Source organism: Sorex araneus, chromosome 10, assembly GCF_027595985.1.
Source record: "Sorex araneus isolate mSorAra2 chromosome 10, mSorAra2.pri, whole genome shotgun sequence".
NCBI classification, from domain to species: domain Eukaryota; kingdom Metazoa; phylum Chordata; class Mammalia; order Eulipotyphla; family Soricidae; genus Sorex; species Sorex araneus.
Window position 1 is genome coordinate 6,496,471 of NC_073311.1, and position 23,015 is coordinate 6,519,485.

A 23,015-nucleotide genomic window follows, 5' to 3' on the forward strand; every position below is an offset into this window, starting at 1 on the left:
CGGCCCTGGAACCCGCGCGCGCCACAAAGCCCCGAGCCGCCGCCCCGCGCCCCGCGCCCTGTGGGCGGGGAGAGGCGGCCCCGCGGGGACAGGCAGGCCCAGGGGCCCCGGGCTCCGACAGAAACCCGCGCCAGGCGCAGTTCTCTCCTCCCCCCACCTCGGCAGGATAACCCGATCGCAGATTTCACGTTCAGTTCTGAGCAGCCCGGAGCCACTGGAAGAGTCCCCGGCTGTGCACCTGCCTCCCTCTTCTACCGCAAGAGCAAGCTGACAGCACATGGCTTGGACACGCCTTCAGCATACTTAGCGGGCACGCTCGGGGGGCCCAAGGCCTCGCCTGAGTCTGGCGGACAACCCGAGCTCCCTCTGCACAGAATGAACGAGTGACGGCTGCACCTTGGAAATGTCGAGCGCGCAAACGGAGCAAGGCTGATGGCACAAGCTCCAGCCTGCCGGGGAGTGAAGGTGCTGCATGGGTCTTGGAGATGGAGAATAATTTACTGTAAATCAAGCTTGTGAAATTAGAAGGGCATACAACAGAAACCGGCTTTCAGTAACTTGTGTAAGAACATGCATTTTCATTTCAAATCCTAGGAAAGTAATTCTCTCTTCTCTCCCTGGACACTCACCAAAGCTCTCCTAATGAAAACTACTCCTAATGTATATTTCTACAGAGAGCATTCCCCTCATGCACTGCTTGACTTAAATATAGTCAAAATATTACAATAAGATATTCTGAGTGAAGCTGCATTCACATAACTTTAATTACAATCCACTGCTATAATTGTTCCATTTTATGATTGCTGCTGTTAGCCTTTTACTGAACCTAATTTATAAATTAAACTTTATCATAGGAAGAAACATATAAAACTATCCTAGTGCTCAGTATTACCATAGTTTCAGGCATTCATTGGAGGGGTGGGTGTCTTGAAATGTATTCCCTCAGAGGAAAACTACTGCCTATATGTCTATAACTGAATATATTGGTGTGTAGATATTGATAACCTTAATGGGTTTCAGTTAACCGTGTGTGTGTATGTGTGTATTCTGTATTGCTATTGCTTGTTGTTGTTGTTGTTGTTGGGCTGCACCCAGCGATCCACAGGTGTTACTCCTGGCTCTGCACTGAGGCAGTGATTGAGGGGCCGTATGGGATGCCAGTGATGGAACCCAGGTCTGCTATGTGCAAGCCAAGCGCCCTACCAGCTATAGTCTCTCCAGCCCCATCTAAATTGCTGTTTCTATTCTCTCTTCCTCATATGTTGGAAGCAATTGGAAATTCTTTGTGGAAAAAAAGACATAAATAAAACATAGAACATGCTGCAGACAAAGTTGCTTCAAGAGGGTACTGAGGGGAAAGGTTGATAAGTCTTTACAAGACCTCAGAGCAACTCAGACCACAGCAGTGCTTCTTTCCTTGGAGAGACAGAATTTGGTAAGGAAAGAAGTGCCACCTGCTGACAAAATCTTAGATAACCTAGCACTCACTCCCTGATTTGATGTCACAGCTGCATGAAAAAATACCTCAAAGGCTTGGCTATTTCCTTGAAAAGACATAAATAAGGCTACGGTACACCTCAGGTTGGAGCCCTCCACCCCCCTGCCCTATTCCAGCACAGAGTGTGTAATTTCTTTTCCTTTACTCTGTGAGCCATTCTCTCCCCATCCCCCCCCAACACCATCATGTCTCTTTCATTCCAAATTCTCCTTAGAATTATATCCTCTTCACACTCACACGAGACTCCTCTATCTAAATCACTCGAAACAGTTTGTTGCTTCAAACCAATAGAATGTAAAGGCCTCTCTCCTGTTCCAACCGACCAGGTCACAAGAGCTATTGGCAGGCCAATGACTCCTTTAAAACATTAGAGTTAGAGTGGAATGTGGAGCCCCAGGGGTGGGGGAGAGAAGCCTCATTTCAAGCAGCTATTTGGTGTCTCGGGTTTCTTGCCCCAGTCCAACTTTTTAGAACTGAGAGAAACAGAAGGTAGGAGGGAGCAAGATAAGACAGAATACCTGATCTCGCTGCCAAGCCATCATAGAAGAGCTTTTGGCGGTGAGGGAACCAGATTTAACAAACATGAAGAAAGACCTAGGGGCTGAAGAGATTGTACAGCAGGTAAGGTGCTTGCCTTGCTGTGGCGAAAGAGAGTTCAATCCTCGAATCCCTTATGTTCCCATGAGCACAGGGCCAGGGGTTATACCTGAGCACCGCCATGTATGGCCCCCAAACAAAACAAAACATATTTTTTTAAAAAAAAAAAATTCTTGAGGATGAGACCTTAACACAGGAACTGGTGGTTGGTTAAAGTAAGCACGTAACTCTGAGGTACAGAGAAGGCAAAATATCATGGATTCCCAGCTCTCAGCATGCTATATACTGTTGTCACGGAAACAATAAAATTCAGACTACAGGAAAGGGCTTTAATTCAAGCTGGTTGGAGGGGGGGAGAGGGGTGTCATATTTGGAGTCCAGATTCACACTATATTTGGAGTCAGGAAAACTGGATTAGAACTAACCGTGTTGTTCATTGTCTGTGAGACTTTGGAAAATCACAACCTTCTGTTCGGGGTGCGGTCCACCTGCCGCCTCAACGTTTACTCCTGTCTCTGTGCTGAGGGAGCACTCCTGGCAGTACTCAGGAGACCATGGTTGGTGCCGGGATTGAACCAGGACCAGCCACATGCAAGGCAAGTGCCTCACTCCTGTACTATCTCGCCAGTCCCAATTAGCCTTTTTATCCTTAGCCTCATCATCCATAACATAAAAGTATTGTATTACTGGGCTGGAGTGATAGCACAGTGGGTAGGGCGTTTGCCTTGCACGCGGCCAAACCGGGTTCGATTCCCAGCATTCCATATGGTCCCCTGAGCACCGTCAGGGGTAATTCCTGAGTGCAGAGCCAGGAGTAACCCCTGTGCATCGCCAGGTGTGACCCCCCCCCAAAAAAAGCAAAAAAAAAGTATTGTACTACTTCCTGTCCTGCCTCATTCAGAGTGGGTGTAAGAATCAAGTACAATTGTGAACTCTTGAAGAACTCATAGTTAAACTATGATAAACTCATAGTCCCTTATTTTTTGCAAACTTTATGTGGATTTTACCACAAATATAGCTGAGATGGGAACTTAGTTCCTTTAAAGCATTTGGTATAGATTCTGTACAAATAGTAGATGTTTCTTGATCAAACTATCAAATGGAATAAAACATTATTTGCCTGAAAATAATCCAAGGTGCACATTTTGACCAAAATTTTCTCATAGAGTAGTCTAGCCACTGGCCCAGAAATAAATTGAAGAAATATATGGTTTACTTTTGTGTATGATTTTCCCAAATACCAAGTAAATTTCAAATACTTCTTTGCTAAATGCCAAACTGAATTTTTAAAAAATATCTTCCACTTTATTTGAACACCAGGTTTTACAAAGTAACTCATGATGATTTATTATAGGCATTCAATATTCCAACATCAGTCTCACCACCACTGTCTCCAACCGCCCCTAAAGCCTGTCCCCATAACAGGCCCAAAGTAATTTATTTGATATTGCTTGTTACCACTAAATAACTAATGGAATTATCAAAAAATACTTCAGTAAAAGAAAATTTGTGAAAATTGTTGTATCTTACCATGGGGACAATGAGGCCTTGTCTGAGGGTTTACTAAGCTGTTGTTGCACGTTAAGCCTTCTGGGTGAATGTTTTTGTTAGTTAAGATTAGTTGGTTTCTACATTATATCCCATCCAATCTGGTGTGCTTCTACTGGAATGTTAGTATTGTAGAGTTTGAGGATGTCACATAGCTGCTCCAGAAAATACAAAATATTTAACTAGGCTGTCTGGATAGACACTTGGCAGCAGCTGTTGGGGTATGAGAGTGGCTGCCAGAGCTTTGTAGGTCAGGAGCTGGCAAGCGCCCTGCCCCCCTCCTCCCCCCCCACCCGCCCCGCAGTCCCGAGGTTGTCCCAGAGATGTCAACTGGGACTGGGTATCTAAGACATTTTTGTGTCTGGTTGATCTCTTTCGATATTTATTTATGAGTCTCTGGAGCAGGGCTAGTAGATGAGCTTATATGGTGGTAGCAGAGGGACTTGGGTGTGGTTGCTGGAGAGGCAAGGGGAGGCCGCCCATTCTGACCTCAAGAAGGGGCCGGAGCGATAGCACAGCGGGTAGGGCGTTTGCCTTGCACGTGGCCGACCTGGGTTCGATCCCCGGCATCCCATATGGTCCCCCAAGCACCGCCAGGAGTAATTCCTGAGTGCAAAGCCAGGAGTAACCCCTGAGCATCGCTGGGTGTGACCCAAAAAGCAAAAAAAAAAAAAAAAAAAAAAAGGCGGCTCCGAGTTTCAAGCTGAACCTTCTAAACTTAGACTTGTAGCAGGCGAATGGACTGACTTTGGTTTTGGTTTGGGGGCCACACCTAGTGGTCCCCAGGGTTTGCTCCCGACTGCGCTCAGGTGTTCATCTTGCTGGGGTTGAGAGATAATGAGGGGTGCCGGCGACTGACCCTGGGTCAGCCACATGTAAGGCAAGAGCCCTGCCACTATTTCTCCAGGCCTAGATGGAATTTTTTTAGGTTCCTGATTTAGGGATCTCTTAGTGTTTCTTAATATTAATAGACACTGACCATTGAGATATCTACAACAATTAGAAATCAGCTGACATATGGAAGAGAGGTGTCATTATAAAGAAGTGTACAGAAACATGCAAATGCTTTGGGCTCTAAAATATTGTTTTATTTTAATGACTGGTTCTCTTTTGCTCTATTCTGCCTTGGGCTTCCACCTTCACACTCACTTCCTCTAAGAGAAACCAATGATTAAACTAGGCCAATAATGACAGTTTACTTGACCTAGTTACCATCCTCTCTCTCTGCCAAGATCCCATAATGAATTTGCTTTTGGTGACAACGGTTTCCGGCCTAACAAGCATTTAAATGGAGCACATAAAGAAAAATATATATTTTGTTTGTTTGTTTGTTTGTTTGGGGGGCCACACCCAGCAATGCTCAGGAATTACTCCTGGATCTGCACTCAAGATTTGCTCCTGGCGGTGTTTGGGAGACCATATGGAATGTGGGGGACCGAACCTGGGTCGGCCAGGCAAGACAGGTGCCCCATCCACTGTACTAACTCTCTGGCCTCAACATATAAAGAAAAAATTGATGAAGAACTCAGTGATCAGCTCACAATAATATAATTTTGAATTCAATTCAATATATTTCAGAAATAATGACTGGGATCTTATTTATAAACAGAGTCAGGATAAGATTTACGTTCAGTATCAAGAATTGACTAATAGGACCCTGGAGGCTTAGAGTCCTGCCTTGCAAGCACATGGTTGCAAGTTCAATTCCAGGCATCTCACATGCAGTAATGCAATCCAGGCACTTCTGCTATTTTGAGCCTGGCAGCTCTGCTGTTTTATCTCTGGTTTAGCCAGTGTTCATAAGCACCACAAAAAGAGGTGCCATCCTCAGTAAGCACCTAAATTAAAAGGCGGTGTGAGTATTATTTTCAGAAACATTGCCTCTGGCGAGCACATGTATGAGCATTTCACCAATTCCCAACCCTGTAGTGCTCTACAGCCGTAACCGCATGCCTCAACTCAGAGCTTGTGCTTCGATCACTGTGTGTAAGTATCACACCAAAGGAATGTACACCTCGGTAAATGTGTGTGAGCACCACACCCTGATGTGTGACCTTGGTAAGTAACACAGCTAGACACATGCCATGGGGCATGTGAACATCCCCTGGGCTGTTCGACAGCACTACCAACAACAACAACACTGAAAGGGAGGGGAGAACTGAAAAAATAAATGAAATTAAAAAGCATGGCCAATAGATACGAGAGTCACACAAACTAAGATATTGCTGGTGGATAGGTAGATAGTTCAAGGGAGACAGAAAAACATGTTTTAAGTTTGATCCCTGGCATCATGAGACTCCTGAGTACCACCAGGCACAACCTGAGAACCACTGAGTATGGCCCCGAAACAAAACAAATAATCTATCTCAATATTTATACCATTACCTATATGCTATATACATGAGACTTTAAAAAGCTAATGACATGTTTTTTAAAAAATCTAGTTCAGGTCATCTGGAAAAGCAAGTTTTGTCTGGTTTTGTAGAAACTCTCCCAAGCAGAGCTTAGGAGATCCAAGGTCCCTCCTGGCCATTCTCAGATGACAGGCCCTACAACTTGGGCCCTGCTGCATTGCTCAGGGCTCACCATGGCTGTGTTCGGGGGGGACCCTGTGGGGGCCCATGATCTAACTAGAGTCAGCTGAATGCTAAGCCCCTGTGTGATCTTTGCAGCCCAGGAAAGGATGCTCCTTTTCTTGAGGAAAAGGAGCATTCATCAATGCTCAGAGTAGAGAACGACTTTGCCCTCTAATTTATATTGAAGTAAGTCTCCTCGCTCCATCATTATCACTTGGGTGCTGTGGTGAATTTTTAGAAATCCAAGAGTTAAAGGAAAAATAAAATCACCTGCAGCATCCCCTCCAGACAGCCTTCAAGTAATGGAGGGGCTTCTCTTCGTGAACTGACTTCCTGAAGTCCTGAGGGAAGCTCTGAGACTCTAGTCTGAAAAAGAACTAAGGAATGAAACAGGATAAACATGAGAAGTAGGACCACTGAAGTAGAAATGGGTCATGAAACATGAAGATGTCAAAGATGTCGAGAGGTTCAATGAGTGGCAGGAACAGCCATGTCAAGGAGGTAGATGTAATTTGTGGGAAAGATTGTGGCTTTGATTTTGCATATTAGAGTTGAGGTGCTGGACTGTTCACAATAAACAGAATCTGGAAACAACCCGAGTGCCTGAGAACAGACGACTGGTTAAAGAAACTTTGGTACATCTACATAATGGAATACTATGCACCTGTTAGGAAAGATAAAGTCATGAAATTTGCTTATCATTGGATGGTCATGGAGAGTATTATGCTAAGTGAAATGAGTGAGAAATAGAAGGACAGACATAGAGTGACTGCACCCATTTGTGGAATATAAAATAATATAATATGAGACTGATACCCCAAGGATAGTATAGACAAGGGCCAGGAATTTTGCTCCATAGTTGGAAGCCTGCTGCCTCATGAGCTGGGGGAGAAGGCAGCTGGAATAGAGAAGGGATCACTAAGTCAGTGATGGTTGGAGGGATTGTTTGGCATGGGAGATGTGTGCTGAAAGTAGATAAACAACCGCATGTGATAGCCTCTCAGTATCTGTGTTGCAAACCATAATGCCCAAAAGTAGAGAGAGAGTACGGGGGAGATTGTCTGCCATGGAGGCAGGGGGCACAGTTGAAATGGGGTGGTGGATACTGGGGATACTGGTGGTGGAAACTATGCACTGGTGGAGGAATGGGTGTTTGATCATTGTATGAGTGAAACTCAAACATGAAAGCTTTGTAACTGTATCTTACGGTGACTCAATAAAAAAGAATAAATTAAAATAAAAAGGGTTGAGTTGCTGGAAAGAAGCGTCAATTCTGGACTTCTGACTTGGTATTGCCCAATGTTCAGACTGGAAGGAGAGAGTGTGAAGGCATCTTGGCAGAACTGAGCCTGTAGAAATGGATAATGAGTGGGAGAATAATATAAAAAGAAAACTGAATGGTTAAGAATGCAGTGTAGGGACTGAGAGGTACAGGGGCAGGCTCCAGCCCCAGCCCCATGCGGTCTCCCAAGCATCACTGGGTGTGGCCCAGGAGGCCCCAAGAACCATCAGGGTAACAATGGTGGTCCCCAGCACCACAGGCCAGAGGAGTACTGTATCCTGGAAGGGGGCCTGAACCATCAGCTGACTTGGCTGAATATCACAGAGTGATCCCTGGATTCCAGCTCAGGAGAGAGAGAGAGACAGAGACAGAGACAGAGAGAGTGACAGAGAGAGAGACAGAGAAAGAGAGAGACAGAGGCAGAGAGACAGAGAGAGAAAGAGAGAGAGGAGAGAGAGAGGAGAGAGACAGAGACAGAGAGAGACAGAGAGAGGAGAGAGAGAGAGAGAGAGAGAGAGAGAGAGAGAATACAGTCATGGGGAAGTCCTGTTAAGAAAGCTAAAGGGTACCTGCAGGCCCCAAGTATTGAAATCTTGAATCAAGAGTCCAAGGTTTAAGCAGCCATTTGGTCACTATGTATCTTAGGAAAGTTGCTTAGAATAGATCCAACATGGTTTCTTTATCATAAATTACAAAATGATTATACTACAAGATTTAGAGAAACCAGAAAAGACATGAAGATTGGGAACTATAATGTAATATATGCTATCTATCATCATTCTTTCTAATACTCCGCCAGTCAGGGACAGGAACAAAATTATATTGTCTTTGTGTTTGTTTTGGGGTCACACCCAGCAGTGGTAAGGGCTTATCCTGTCTCAGTGCTCAGGAGTCACTGCTGGAAATGTTCAGGGGTCTACACAGTGCTGGGTAATAAACTGGGCCTCCTGCATGCAAGGCATGTGCACCAGTCCATGGAGCTAAGTCTACGGCCAAAAGAGTTTTACTGCTACAAGGAACAAATCCTAGGATATTGCTAAGAACTAACTTTGACTACAATGCCGATCATCCTTAACAAACTTCATTTGAGAAACAAGGACCAATTCTGTCTTGACTAGACTTTAGATTCACATTATGCTCGAATCTCAGCCTTGCGCTCTCTCTCTCTCTCTCTCTCTCTCTCTCTCTCTCTCTCTCTGTGTGTGTGTGTGTGTGTGTGTGTGTGTATCAAATCCAGAGATTCAATGCAAAGGCATGTGCTCTACCAAGGAGAGTCACAACTCTGGCCTGCTACCTAACTTTTGTCTGCTTCAGTTTCCTCATCTACGATATGGCAACAGTGGTATTACCAACCTCATCAAAATATTGTGAAGGTGAGTGCATAGCTTTAGAATGGTTTGTGTCACATAAATGATCAAAAATGTTGATAATATGTAAAAGTATTGCCATACCAGGCACACATGATTTAAGTGAAAATAGTGATAATATGTTTATTATTAAATAAAGGACCACAAACACCAGGTCCTTTCCCAACTTGATCAGCTGTCCCTTCACGCGAGCAGCTGTACTCAAGGAAGGTGCACTTAGCTCTTTCTACACACTGTGAACTGGGGAAACCACAGTCAGAAGACACAGAGTAACATAAGATAGGCCAGACCTAAGTGGTCACCTTTCACCTCTCATTCCCTTGCCCTCTGCCCAAGGTTCCCAAACCCATAGTGGGGGAACTCCTTGTGGAAGACTCCTCAATGTATTGCCCCATAAGAGGAATAGACATAGTCTGGGGAGCTATTGACAAGCTGTATGGCTCTAGTTCATTTATTTTTGGGGACTGAAAAGACAGTACAGCGTGTAAGGTACTTGCCTTGAATGCAGTTGACCCGTAGGTTCAACTTCCCAAGCACCACCAGAAGTGATCCCTGAGCAAACAGCCAGGAATAAGTCCTGAGCACTGCTGGGTGTAACTCAAATCAAAACAAAAAATTCATTTCTCTCTTTTAATTGCCTTCCAAATACTGGCAATGTTCGGTACCCTGCTCCTGTCTTACTCAACGGATGACACTGTAGTTTGTCAACGTGTGTGTGGGGGGCAGGGATCAAACTCAGGATCTCATATAGGCAGGTAAGAGCTCTACTGCTGAACTATGCTCTTAAACCCTTGTCAAAACCTTGATAACTGACATATTGTATTTACTCTGACCTGAGAAACTGCCAATCCATTTGTGGACAGATGAGCCAAACTATGGGATGATATAACCAAAGTTAATACTCCTCTCAGTTTCTCTCCAGTTGGAGTCCATCGTGTTTCCTTATTCGCTCCAGAAACAATGAGTTGACAAAACTAAAATTTAGAATTCAAAGTATTTGGGAATTTTGTTTTGTTTTGGTTCAGTTTGGAGCCATAACCAGAGATACTCGGAGGTCTTTCCCAGCTCAGTGCTTAGGGGGGTCCTTGTGCTAGGGAGACCATAAGTGTCAGGACTCAATTCAGGGCAAGTTAAGTGCTGACCACTGAGACACGCCTAGCCCCTAGCCTGACGTTTTATTCATTCATTATTTCAATTTTTTTTTGGGGGGGGGGTGTGCACACCAAGCAATGCTCAGTTGTCCCTCTAGGCCTAGGTACATGGGTTTGCTGGAGGATTATGTGGTGCCAGAGTAAACCCAGGACTCCTGCATGCAAAGCAGTGCTCCACCCAATAAGGCCATGTCTCACTGGCTCTAGTCTGACATTTTAAAGACTAAATAATCACAAACATCAGGCAAAAGTGACTCAAAATATTTTATATAAGAAATGAAAGGAACCGACCACTAAAACTGGCTGAGGGACGCTCTCCTTTTCTTGGGTGACAAAATGTGAGTCCGAGTAAGAGACTCCAATTATTTCTACGCTCCTGAGCGGACCCTCGCCTACGGGGTTCGGCGCAGGTGGAGGCACGAAACGGCAGCGCGCGTGACCCGCACGAGGCCGGACTCGGTGACAAACTCCGGAGTTCGCCCATCTGAGCGACCTGCGGGCGCTTTCAAGGAACAGGCAGAAGCGGCGGGACGTCGGCCGCTCCCGGGGGAATCCCGGCCGCGCCCCCCGCCCCGCCGCCGCATCCCAGCCCCTCCGTATCCCGGTCCCCGCGCCCCATCCCGACATGCACCGCGGGCACCGGCGACCGCGCCCCCCCCGCCGCGAAGTGCGCCTGCGCGCGCCGCCCGGAAGCGCGGCCGCGCGTTGCATGCCGGGCGCTGTAGGCGCCGCCGGGCCGGGGCTGCGGTCCGCGCTCTGCGGGAGGCTGTGGCGCCGGCCGCGCGGCACCGACGCGGGGAGCGCGCGTCGCGCTGACTCAGCGGCGGCGTTGGCCGGCCCTCGCGCGCCTTCCCTTCCTGGGGCTCCGACCCCGCCCGCGGCTCCGGCTCGCCCGGCCGAGCGGCTCCGCGCCGGAGAAGGCGCCCGGGGACGCGGAGCGGCGGGAGCGTGCGGCGGCCGAGCCTCGGGCTGCAGGCGGGGACGCGGGATGCAGTGACGGGGAAGGTGACCCGGGCTCCGAGGGCCCCGGCTCGGGGCCGTTGGCGGGGGCGGGGGCCGTGCGCGCCGGGGGCTCCGGGGGGCTGCGGGGGGCTGCCGGCACCGGGCGGGGCCGGCGGGGGGCGGCGCGTCCCGAGCGCGTGGCCGCCCGTTGCCGGGTGTTTCATCACCCGGGTTGCCACGAGGCTCCTTGGAGGGAGGGATCGGGAGGACGGGAGGGGCCGGGGCGGCGCGGGTGCGGACCCCGTCGGCCGGGCCCCGAGGGCACGAAAGTGACCGACTCGCTCGTAACCTGGGAGCGCGCGTCCGTCAGTTTCAAGTGCAGCCCCCCCCGGCTGGATCGCACATCCGCAGCCCTCCACCCCAGGACCCTCCCTCCCCTCCCAAAAGTGTTATTTTTGTCTGGTCATTTTACCGGCCGGCCGGGCTCGCCGTCTCCCACGGCCGTGCGGGAGTAGGAAAGCGTGCTATTTCTTTGCACACAAAAAGGGCGAGCGCGTACTTGGGCAAAGTGCTAACTAGCCACCGGGGGAAGTTACGTTTTATTAAAGCGACTTGTCAGCGTGGTGTGCTCAAGAGATTCGGACCTGGTCTTGGAATATAATCCAGGAGGTGTGCGGGAATTTTTCCGTGTTGTTTGAGTCCAGACTTAGATGGCCAGAGAGGAAAGTTAAGGCCTGATCGTTTTACGTTGCTGGTCTTCCTCCTGGAACTTTGCTGGGTGCATAATTGAAGTGATCACTGCATTCTAACAAAATGTCCAAAGCCTTGCACTGCTTTGCTGAGCTAGAAACTATTTACGGATCCATGAGTAACTTTTCCTGGGAAAATTGTCGCTCCTTTGATTGTAGCTTTTCGCGGCGGTGGCTGGCGCTCTCCTAGGTAATTTTCCACTGTTGCATATTATCCTCTTTCTCTGTGACAGATTCATTCTGTACTGACAACTGTAACAAGTTTGTTTCCTTGAGTAGTCTTTTCTGTCTTTTTTCTTTTGCACTACTTGCTACTTCTATTGAGAGACATAGTGACTTTACTAACCTTTTTTTTTTTGGGGGGGAGGGTCACACCCGGCAATGCACAGGGGTTACTCCTGGGTCTGCACTCAGGAATTACTCCTGGCGGTGCTCAGGGGACCATATGGGATGCTGGGAATCGAACCGGGGTTGGCCGCATGCAAGGCAAATGCCCTACCCGCTGTGCTATGGCTCCAGCCCCAGACTTTACTAATCTTAAGCATTTTTTCCTAAAACCAGACCAAATTAGAATCTTTAAAGGATCTCACAGCCAGAGAGATTGTACAAGTGGTTAGGGCGCCTGCCTCACATGCAGGCATGCAGGTTCCGTCTTCAGTATCCTTATGGTCTCTCCAGCCCACCAGAGTTCATAGCCATGAGTTACCTCTGAGCACGTCCTGGTGTGATTCCCAAAACCAAAAAATATTACTGAGGGATTTTTTAATTGAGATGTATGTTAGTGCTAAATTGCCTTTATTGTGCTTGCATTTTTTTTCTTTTTGGGTCACACCCGGCGATGCTCAGGGGTTACTTTTGGCTCTGCACTCAGGAATTACTCCTGGCAGTGCTCAGGGGACCCTATGGGATGCTGGAACTCGAACCCGGGTTGGCTGCGTGCAAGGCAAACGCCCTTCCTGCTGTGCTATTGCTCCAGCCCCTGTGCTTGCATTTTGACCTCCCCCAGGTGAATCAGATTTTCTCACTTTTTGCCAAATGAAGGAAGGAAATCCATCCTTTTTGTATGTGTAGTTTCTCATCTTAAAATGCTAGTCCACTATTATTATAAATCTAGATTTTTCTTAGTAGTTCTCCTGTATGTACATAGTTCTGAATTACAAAGAACTCATCGAGGGCCGACTACATGCCAGCAGGCTTTATATATCTAATTGAAATTTTTAAAACTTCCTCAGGCAGATGGTCTGCCCCCTGTTTCTTAGATTTCTCTGGTCTCAATTGTCCAAGTGGTTCCAGTTTGCAAATAACAGTAAAGTTCAGTCTTCGCAAATTTAAAATTTTGGTGTGAAGTGTGTGTAAAATGTTAAGACTTGCCCCTCGAGGCTAATAAGACTGGATGGAGCTCAGGATGGTGAAGTTCAGCATTTGGGGTGGAGATGGGGGCACCTAACCCAGGTCAGGAGAATTGGACAATGTAGGTCAAAGAAGCTTATTCAGAGGGTGACCTCTGAGAGCCGGCTTTTGAGGGACAGTCAGGGGTTAACCAAGTAACCAGCAAAGAGCAGTGTGTACAAAGATGAAAGGCAGAGGTCTTGGCATTGCTGTGTTGGAGTGCAGAGTGTTGGGTTATTCAGAAGGGTTTGAATCTCAGTTCTGAGGGCAGCGAGAAGCTGGAGTCTGCAGGGTAATAGAACCATGAGGGAAGGGCTTGAGCTCTCTGGCCTTAAACATGCGCACTGACCTATCGTTTGATTCCAACAGACTTGGGGGAAGGCAAAGGCACATCCTCAAATCCAGGGCTTCTTACCTAGGGGTGGGGTATGACCCCTGTGTGCCCCCCCCATCTCCTAAGGGCCACAGGTGAAAATGGCATAAATGGGGGGAGGGGAGCGCGCACAAGACTAGGGCCGGCTGGTAGGATGGCCAGGACCCAGGGAGGAAGAACAGGGTCTGAAAATGGTAATCACTGTAATAAGGACATCGAATTCCACGGTTCTGTTTAGTCATCCTAATTCTTTTTTTGATAAGTGGACTTTGGCAGATTATTACAGTGTAGGATAGTCTATATTGCTCTTTTCATTTTAGTATTGTATAATTGTACTTTTAGTTGTTGATGATAAGTACAAACTGTGCATGAATTAAATGCTTCTTTTATTTATAGTAGAAAGGTATTTATCTTGGTCTGGGGCCCATGCCCCGCGATGCCAGGTCCTCCTGCTCCTACCTCTGCTTGGGACCAGTGCTGTGCTAGACGTTAAACTTTGGCCTTCCGCAGGCAGAGCATGGGTTCAGCTCTCACTGAGTGAGTCTTCTGGCCAGAAATGGATTACTTTTTAGAAACAAATTATTTATTGACAATCTTGAAGAATAAGAAAATTTTAGAACTTTGGTAGCATACATCAGACTTTTGGAAATTGCATATAACAAGAATATTCAGCAGAATATTCAACAAGAATATTATGCTGAGACCTGAACTTTTGGTTGTAATTTGGATTATTTCATAAGAAGTGGTTTTAACACTTGAACTCCTCCCCCATCCTCTGCCTTGAATTCAGAAGAGCTTTTATTTAGAGAATAGAAAGAAGGGAAAGGGCAGGAAGTCTCCCATGGCAGGGAAGGGTTCTCCTAAGCAGCACTTCTGAACTTCTTTATGGAATGTTGTCAACTTGTCTTGATATTTTGGATAAGCATCTATTTTTTTTCCCCCTGCAATTCAATTCTTTGTATGTTTGTGCAGATGTTTGTGGATTCTTCTGTGGGATCAGAGGCCAGAAAACTCCAAGTATAGCAGCAGGGATGGATGAACAGGCTCTCTTAGGGCTAAATCCAAATGCTGATTCAGACTTCAGACAAAGGGTAAGTAAAGTTGGCTTAATCATTTTCTAAAGCATGTTACCACAGAGATCTTGAATTTTAAAAGATGTACATGATGATAAATACTGATTTGGGTAGAGAATGTGAGGCGTTTGAGTACATTGTGAATACAGAAACATTGCCTCTTGATGTTTGTTTTCTTTGCCTGGCTCAACAAAAGTATTAAAATCCTTGTTCTTCTGATTTTGGGGACCACACCTGATGATGCTCTGGGTTCTGTACTCAGGGATCACTCCTGTTATGTGCTCAGGGGTCATTCCTGGCAGTGTTTGGGGGATCATATGTGTGCCTAGGATCCAACCCGAGTCAGCCACATATAAGGCAAACACATTACTTGCTGTACTTTCTCTCTGACCGTAAAATATTAAAATCTTATGTGATTCAAAACAGGTCTCTATGTCACAGCAACTATTGTTTATAATTCTTTAAAAGTTGTGATGCGTTGGGTTGAGGGATATTCCATATTGACGGACTTGCTTATTTCATTTTCCCATTGCTTAGCTTGGTCTAAACTTGTCTAAAACTCACCTTACTGATACCTAACATCCTTGTGATTTAGTCTAGGCAAATGTGTTAAATAAGAAGTTATGGTTGTGTTGTGTCTTAGATTACATAAAATGATTACATGTCCAGGAATCCATTATGAGGTACTGAAATATTTGGGTAAATATAAACAATTAAACATACTATAGCCTGTACCTATAATCATGACTATAGCTGTGTGATAAAAGAAGAATCTAGTGAATCAGCCTGTAATTAAAATTTTTAAAGACACGTGGGCGTTTTAAAGTGTAGGATAAGTAGGAGAACCATTTTGTCATCTTTATACTCCCTATAGCAAAGGATTTTTTTTCCATAAATGAGATTAATTTTCTCACTAAATATTACACTAAATATTCACTGAACACGTTGAAGCTTTTTTATCCGTCAGTTTTTTTAGGGGCATTTTGTTTTGGAGCCACACCCACCGGGGGCCCCCGGTGCAGGGCAGGTGGTGGGGATCCAACCCAGGTCGTGCACGTAAAGCACACGCAAGCCCTCTGAGCTCCCGCCCATCACATCATCTAGTTCTTATCACATCTTCCTTCTGATGCTCTGCTGTCTCTAACATGGCAACAGAATCAGTTCACCTATTTTTTTTTCTTTTTTAAATTTATTTATCTAATCTCCGTGAGAATAGTTCAAAGCTTTCATATTTTGAGTCTCGGTCGTACAATGATCAAACATCCATCCCTTCACCAGTGCATTTTCCACCACCAAAAACCCCAGTATAGTTCAGCTACTTTTATGGTCCATGTAGAAAAGAGAAATAGAAATAACCGAGACTTGGAGTTAACAGACAGTGATGTACCTTGCCACCAAACTGGATTATGGTACTACTAACTCTTGAACTTCAGGGCTACCGGAATCAGGACTACCAGAATTCATTTTTTGTTAAGACTTCCTTTTCAGGCTGGCTTAATGAATTATCAAATTAAACCCAGACCCAGGGCCTCACACAAATAAAGCACAAAATCTACCACTTAGCTACCTCCCTGGCTACCAGCAGTGCCACAGGTGGTTGTGTGATCAGGGGATCACTCTTGATGGTATTTGGGGAACCATATGCAATGCCAGGGATCAAACCATTGATGGCTACATGCAAGGCAAGAAACCCTGACCCATCTCTCTGGCACCAGAAATAAAAACACTTATTAGATGGTGAAACTTACTAACAAACCAAAAGATTTCCAAAACAGTGAGTACATAGGGCTCAGGAGACAGTACAGGGGTCAGGATGCATGCTGTGTGCACACGGGACCTGTTAGACTCCCAGCCTCGCATGCTCCATCCCCCAGTGCTAAAGGCGCAGCCCTGCACACCTCAACTGCAGGACCCTAGCAGTGAATTATAAGTGCTACACAGCTGAGTATAGCTGGGAGGGGCCCCCAAGTCTTCCAAGCACTGCTTGGGACAAAGGATACCCTCCCCTCCAAAGAAGTGAACATCAAAATAAACAAGAAAGTCATAGAAAAACCTAGTAGTTAAGGGCTTTTATAATAATGATGCAATATCAAGCCAGATTGGATAGCATAAGATCTATGCTTCAGCTTTGTGACAAAGGGTTTAAAAGGAGGTAGTTTAAACCCCCATGGAAAAGAATTTCTATCTATGCACAGAACAAGTGAATTTTTTGTATCTCTTTTGTCCTAAATAGTATGGCAGGTATCCTTAGCCAGAAATTTAAATCACAATTAATTCCCTCCATATGTAGAACAGGTTGCTTATTTAACAGTAGAGGCATGCATGTGATACTATTTTGTAAAATATAACTTGAAAAAATTTTGTTAAATTCTTGTTTAAAAGCAGAATTTAAGCAAGTCCTTCCTGAGATATTCCTAAAAGAAGCTCTGCTTTTCTTTTTTTCTTTTTTTTAAATTAGTTGTTCACAATAATTTATTATATTCAATATTCCAACACCAATTCCACCACTATTCCCGCCACCACCCAAGCCTGCCACAAAAGCAGGTCCTAAATAATCTAGTTTGTATTGCTTATTATGAATAAGCCACTAAAGATGATCCAAAAAAGTTTCCTTAGAGGAAAGTGTGTGAAGATTGTTGTACCTTACTCTGGAGCCATTTAAGCCCTTGTATATGAGATTATTAACATGTTACAGGATGAGCCTTGTATGCTAATATATATATTTATATATATATGTATATATATATATATTTTGCTTTTTGGGTCACACCCGGTGATGTATAGGGGTCACTCCTGGCTCTGCACTCAGGAATTACCCCTGGCGGTGCTCAGGGGACCATATGGGATGCTGGGGATCGAACCCGGGTCTGCCGAGTTCAAGGCAAACGCCCTACCCGCTGAGCTATCACTCCAGCCCCTATATATATATTTTTTTAATCGGGATCCATTGCCTTCTACTTTATACCTCATCGAATGTGGCGTGCTATTCCTGGTACAACAGTGACATGGAGTATGAGATGTCATGTGGTTGCATTCGCGCTCCAGGAACTCTAAAATTTTAAATAGGGTGATACCACTGGAGTTAAATTTTTAACTGGATGGTGACCTTGGGGAGCTTGTTACTCTTTCCCAAGATTTATTTGTGAGTCTGAGGCAGTTCGTGGGCACGACCCCAGGAAGTCTGGAAGAACAGGGAGATAGGGAGAGTTGCCTATTCCTGACTCCGTGAGAGCCTGGAGATTTCAGTCACAAAACCCACATACCTGAGTTTTTCAGCAGATTTATTCTCATTTGTGAGGTTCGTCCTGAGCCTATGGACATTGGCCGTGAACGTGGCGGCAATTGGGTTCTGGAAGTTTTTGGCTGCCAGGGCTCTGTTGAGTTGGGCCATGGGACTCACCCGCCCCCTCTGGGGTGCCCCAGTGAAACTCAGCCTGGCGTGAGGCCTGGAGCCATCTCTAAGAAGCTCTGGTTTTCATGGATTTTTGTTTGTTTCAGGTTGGGGGGATTGAAATCCAGGGTCTCACATGTACTTTCCCTGTACATGTGAGACCTGAACTACATTCCCAGCCCTTCATGAATTACTGTTGTACAGCAGTTGAACTCTGTTGCTACTCTGTGTCCTTAATTTCTATAGGTAATACAGTATTTGGCTATATATAGTATAGTATAACATAGTAATATACTATAGGTAATATAGTAATTTCTGCAGCTAATATGTCATTGGGAACAGCCATGAGACAAAATGAAAACCCATCCTTCACAGTGTTAAATAATACAGGAAAATAGTAAATGCAGTGAGGTTTTGTGTGTTTGTGTGTTTTCAAAAATACTCTTACCCAGAGTAAAATATAATTTCAAATTTTGACGCAGAATACATTTAATATATATACATGTACACAACCTAATTATATAGGGAATTTATGACAGTTGAATTTAAATACTCCTGTTAATAGGTAAAAGGATGTGCAGAGAATATTTCTATGATCATTTATTTAATAACTTAGGGTTTCATAGGAAAACTAAAATTTGTATTTGTTTTGTTTTTGTTTTTGTTTTCTTTTTCCACACGTAGAGGATTTAGTGGCTGCTTCTGCTCTGGGCTCATACGGTGCCAGGGCAGAACCTGGGTAGGCCTCATGTAAAACAAGCACTTTAGCTCTGTACTCTCTCTGGGTCTGTGTTATTCTATAATTGCATACGCTTCAGTACTGTATAGCACTTAACAGTTCTACTTTTTCTCTTGGCCCTAATAATCCAGGGTAGTTTGTACTGTATAATTTTATATTGTCTGCTTTTTTTAAGGAAGCAGATTTGACTGTCTACCAGAGAATTTCTTTTCTTTCTCTTCCTTCCTTTCTTTTTTTCTTTTTTCTTTCTGGGTTGGGACAAAGCAGAAAAAAAGAAAAAATAAATTTTTTTTCTTTTAGTTTTCTGGTTTTGGGGCCACACCAGGCATTGCTAAGGAACCGTTCCCAGTTCGGTACTGGGGAAACGTGTGCTAGGGATCAAGGGGTTCAGGCCAGCCACAAGCAAGGCAAGCACCTTGAGCCCCGTGCCTGATCTCTCTCTCTCCCTCTCTCTCTCTGTCTCTTTCTCCCTCCTTCCCTCTCACTTCTCTCCCCCTCTCTCCCTCCTCCTCTGTCCCTCTCTAGCCCCCCCTTCTTCCACTCGCTCTCCTCTCCCCCCATTTAGTTCCCTTTCTAGAGATATTCACCAAGTTGCACAGAAGACAGAATTCCATGACTTAGCTACTTTTTCTTTAGATTCACTGATTTAATATTTTTTTAATTCCTGCAAGAGTGACTATCCCAAAGTGCCTTCTTCTTTGTAATCTTACAGGCCGCGGCCTACTTTGAGCAGTTAAAGATTTCTCCAGATGCCTGGCAAGTGTGTGCGGAAGCTCTGGCCCAGCGGACCTACAGGTAATTAAAGTGAAAGCTGCATCACTCTTGGACAAAGCCTAATTTCTATGAACTTGTTAAATTTTCCTATATTTTTAAAACAAAGTATAGAACACTTTTCATTTCTGCTTTAGAAAATTGTTTGGTGATGAGGCCGGAGGGATAGTAAAGCTGATAGGACATTTCTGTTGACACAGCTGACGTGGGTTTGATCCCCGGCACACATGGTCCCTTGAGCCCTGCCAGCAATGATCTGAGTGTGGAGCCAGAAGTAAGCCCAGAGCACAGCCAAGTGTGGCCCCAAAACAAAACAAACAAAGAAAAAATTATTCCATGTAGACATGAGAGAAATAGCCAAATACTTTGGCCATTCCAAGGCAGACTGCTTAGTAAAAGTACTTTTGCCTTATGCTGTGTACCTAACTGCACATCTCTGCTGTAACGTATTTATTTAAAATATATATAAAAATATATATATATATTTAAAAATATATGTAAGTATACACACACACACACACACACACACACTCCCAAGCTTTAGTTCTGCCTTTCTTTTACTATGGCAGGGGTTGCACACACACTTGGTTGTACTTCAATTCACTGCAGTGCCCCTTGGGGTAAGAGTCTTATTGTGTGTAGGATTATGGTAAGTTGTGCTTACTATATGCTTGTGGGGCATCACACTCCTGGCCATGGTGCTCACACACTTTTTTGTATTTAGTTGTATTCACACCCACCTGGCTGTGTGGTGGAGAATGCACCCGCTGTTGTGGCACTGGGGTTCCCCACGGCAGGGCCCCGATCATTCCCATTTTTTTTTTTGGCAAAAGGCTTCAGACTCACAACCTCATGTGCATTGCAGGGCCGTTTGTCACAGAGACATCCTTGGGTCCCTTGTTTGTTTTTTTCTTGTGTTCATTAACCTCGCCATTACAGTTGTCTCCAAATAGATCCTTAAAATGTGGTGTTAGAGTATTTCCACCTGTACGCTTTCTTCTCTTTGTTGTGATTTTGGTCTAATATCCAAGTCTTGAGTCATTTTCAGTTAATTTTCATTTATGACTGGAGTGTGGCTCAGTGGGTTTGATCCCCAACGCTGCAGAAAAGTTACTGGGATAAGAGGGAGGAATGGGCAGGAGAGTTTCTGGGTTGGCATCAGGCACAGTGAATCCTTTCTACAGTCCTCTAAACAAAATAGAAGACTGGGCCCCAGGGGTGGCTCAGTTGCAAACAGTCCCTGCCTGGTAGCATAAGGGCATGAGCTCTCCTCTGGTGCTGCCTCAGTGTGCCTGCTGCGGTCCCAGCAACTCTCCTGTCTGGGACCCCAGGTGCTGCCAAAGTGTGCCATCTCCTGCCTGCACCGCAGGCGAAGTTTGCAGCCCCCAGCAAGCCCTGCAACTAAAAGATAAGTGAGCACTGCAGCTAGGAGTGCAACCCTGGGAGCATGTGTGTGTGTGAGTACCATGGCAGCCTGGCGAGGACTGCCACCGGGATGTGTGCAGGCACCGTGGCAAGCGTGTGTGTCAGCACCACAAATAAAATGTACAAGCCGTGGCTGCTGCGTGAGTGCAGGAGCACTGCAGCCAGATGTGTGACCCCTGGCCAGCCTCACCACAGAGCATGCACCCCTGCTGGTCGTGGCAGCAGCAAGGAGGGAGACAGGGAAGGTTGGCATGTATCATCAACAAGATCTGGTGTTATGGTTTTGCACGCGAAGAGGCTTTTCTTTCTCCATTGCACAGTCTTTATTAATTAGTCATCCATGTATGTGTGGTTTCTCCTGGGCTCTTCCATTGGTCTTGATGTGTGGTCCTGTTAGATTTGCTGTTGTGTAAGAGAGCTTGAAGCTAGGGGACATGGTTCTTTTCTCAGAATTGCTTTGGCTGCATGGGGTCCTTTGGTTCTGTATGAATGTTGATGTTGAACCCTTCCTGGGCCCGGTGTGGCTTACAGAACTGGAGTGGTGGTTTGACTGTGGAGCTCTGGAGTAACCCTGGCACCACAACAACCCCTGAGCTCCACCGGGTGTGCCCCAGAAACCAGGGAGGGGCGGGCGCGGGGAACCTACTCTCAGTGCTGGAAAGAGAGTCCACGCTTGGGCTGACAAGATTCTGTCCTGAGTGCAGAGCCAGGAGTAAGCTCTGAGTACTGCTGGATCTGTGACACACACACACACACACACACACCCACACACACACACCAAAAGCAAAAGCAAAAATTCCCTTCCCCCCTATACCATCTAAATTAAGAAAGTGGCTTCATTTTACATAGACAGGTTAGTTTTATACATGAAAAATTGTTCATTGACAGACAATGATCTTAAATATGCAGGTTGTTGTTCACTGAAGAAGGTTGGCCAGATTTTGGCTGCTTTGCTTTTTTTTTTTTTTATGTTTTAAATATCTTACAAATATAAGCCTGGCAAGCTACCCGTGGCGTATTCGATATGCCAAAAACAGTAACGGTAGGTCTCATTCCCCTGACCCTGAAAGAGCGTCCAATCATTGGGAAAGACGAGTGAGGAGAGGCTGCTAAAATCTCTGGGCTGAGTGTAATAGAGATGTTACTGGTGCCCACTCGAGTAAATCGACGAACAGGGATGACAGTGATAATGAAATATCTTATAATGTATTTTTATAAATATTTTATAAAGTACTTCACAATATTTTATTACATTTAATATTCAGTGGGCTGGAGCGAGAGCACAATGGTAGGGCGTTCACCTTTCACACAGCCGACCTGTGTTCGATTCCTCCATCCCTCTCAGAGAGCCCGGCAAGCTACCGAGAGTATCCTGCCCGCACGGCAGAGCCTGGCAAGCTACCCCTGCGTATTGGATATGCCAAAAACAGTAACAATAACTCTCACAATGAGAGATGTTACTGGGGTCCACTCGAACAAGTAGATGAGCAAAGGGATGACAGTGACAGTGACAGTGAATATTCAGACACCAATCCCACCACCATATATCAGATGTTTCCATCCTGAACCCCAACCCCTGCCCCAAAGCAAAATCAAAATAATATATTTTGTATTGTTTGTTATGTAAAACCACTGAAAATGCTACAAAAAAGTACCTTTAGGGGAAAGAGGTTAAGAATTGTTGTATTTCACCCAGGGGCCTGCTTTGCTTTTTGATAGTTATAGATAATTCATTTTGTGATAACTCTAGAGAGGCAGCTGGAAGTGGATAATTGGTGGATATTGATTTTTGCTTCTCTTACCTGTGTAGACAGCAGTATATTTGTAATTGATACATTTGTGGTATGAATTTTGAAGCTGGACTGCCAGTCTGTCTGACTTCTTGCATGCTTTGGACTTGACTGCAGAAGGATTGTCTAGGGTTAAACTCTTAAGTTTGACTCTGATGCTCATCTCTGGTTTGATTCGTGCTCTGGCCTTCTACCTTTCCTTTCACTGTACTAAGCCTTTTTGTTGTGAACTGTAGATGTTGCAGTAATACGAACAACTAGTAGAAATGCCTGTTCTTTGCAAATCACTATGCTTAAGGTACCTCCTAATTTTTTTATTTTTGGTCTTAACAGATTTTATAAATATGGTATATG

The 23,015-nt window shown here is 45.4% G+C and overlaps 1 protein-coding gene across 2 annotated transcripts in view; it reads left to right on the forward strand.

Annotated features, from left to right (window-relative positions):
• The first annotated feature begins 10,733 nt into the window (after positions 1-10,733).
• The window catches only part of XPOT (exportin for tRNA), a 50,429-nt gene continuing 38,147 nt past the window's right edge, over positions 10,734-23,015 (forward strand). Inside the window, exons 1-4 of one of the 2 annotated variants that reach the window (XM_055117927.1) lie at positions 10,734-11,024; positions 11,870-11,900; positions 14,445-14,563; positions 19,388-19,470. In XM_055117927.1, coding sequence (XP_054973902.1) covers positions 14,504-14,563; positions 19,388-19,470 — 143 coding nt within the window. In that variant the 5' untranslated portion in view covers positions 10,734-11,024; positions 11,870-11,900; positions 14,445-14,503. The remainder of the gene's footprint in view (positions 11,025-11,869; positions 11,901-14,444; positions 14,564-19,387; positions 19,471-23,015) is intronic. The other variant, XM_055117926.1, reaches the window with a different exon arrangement.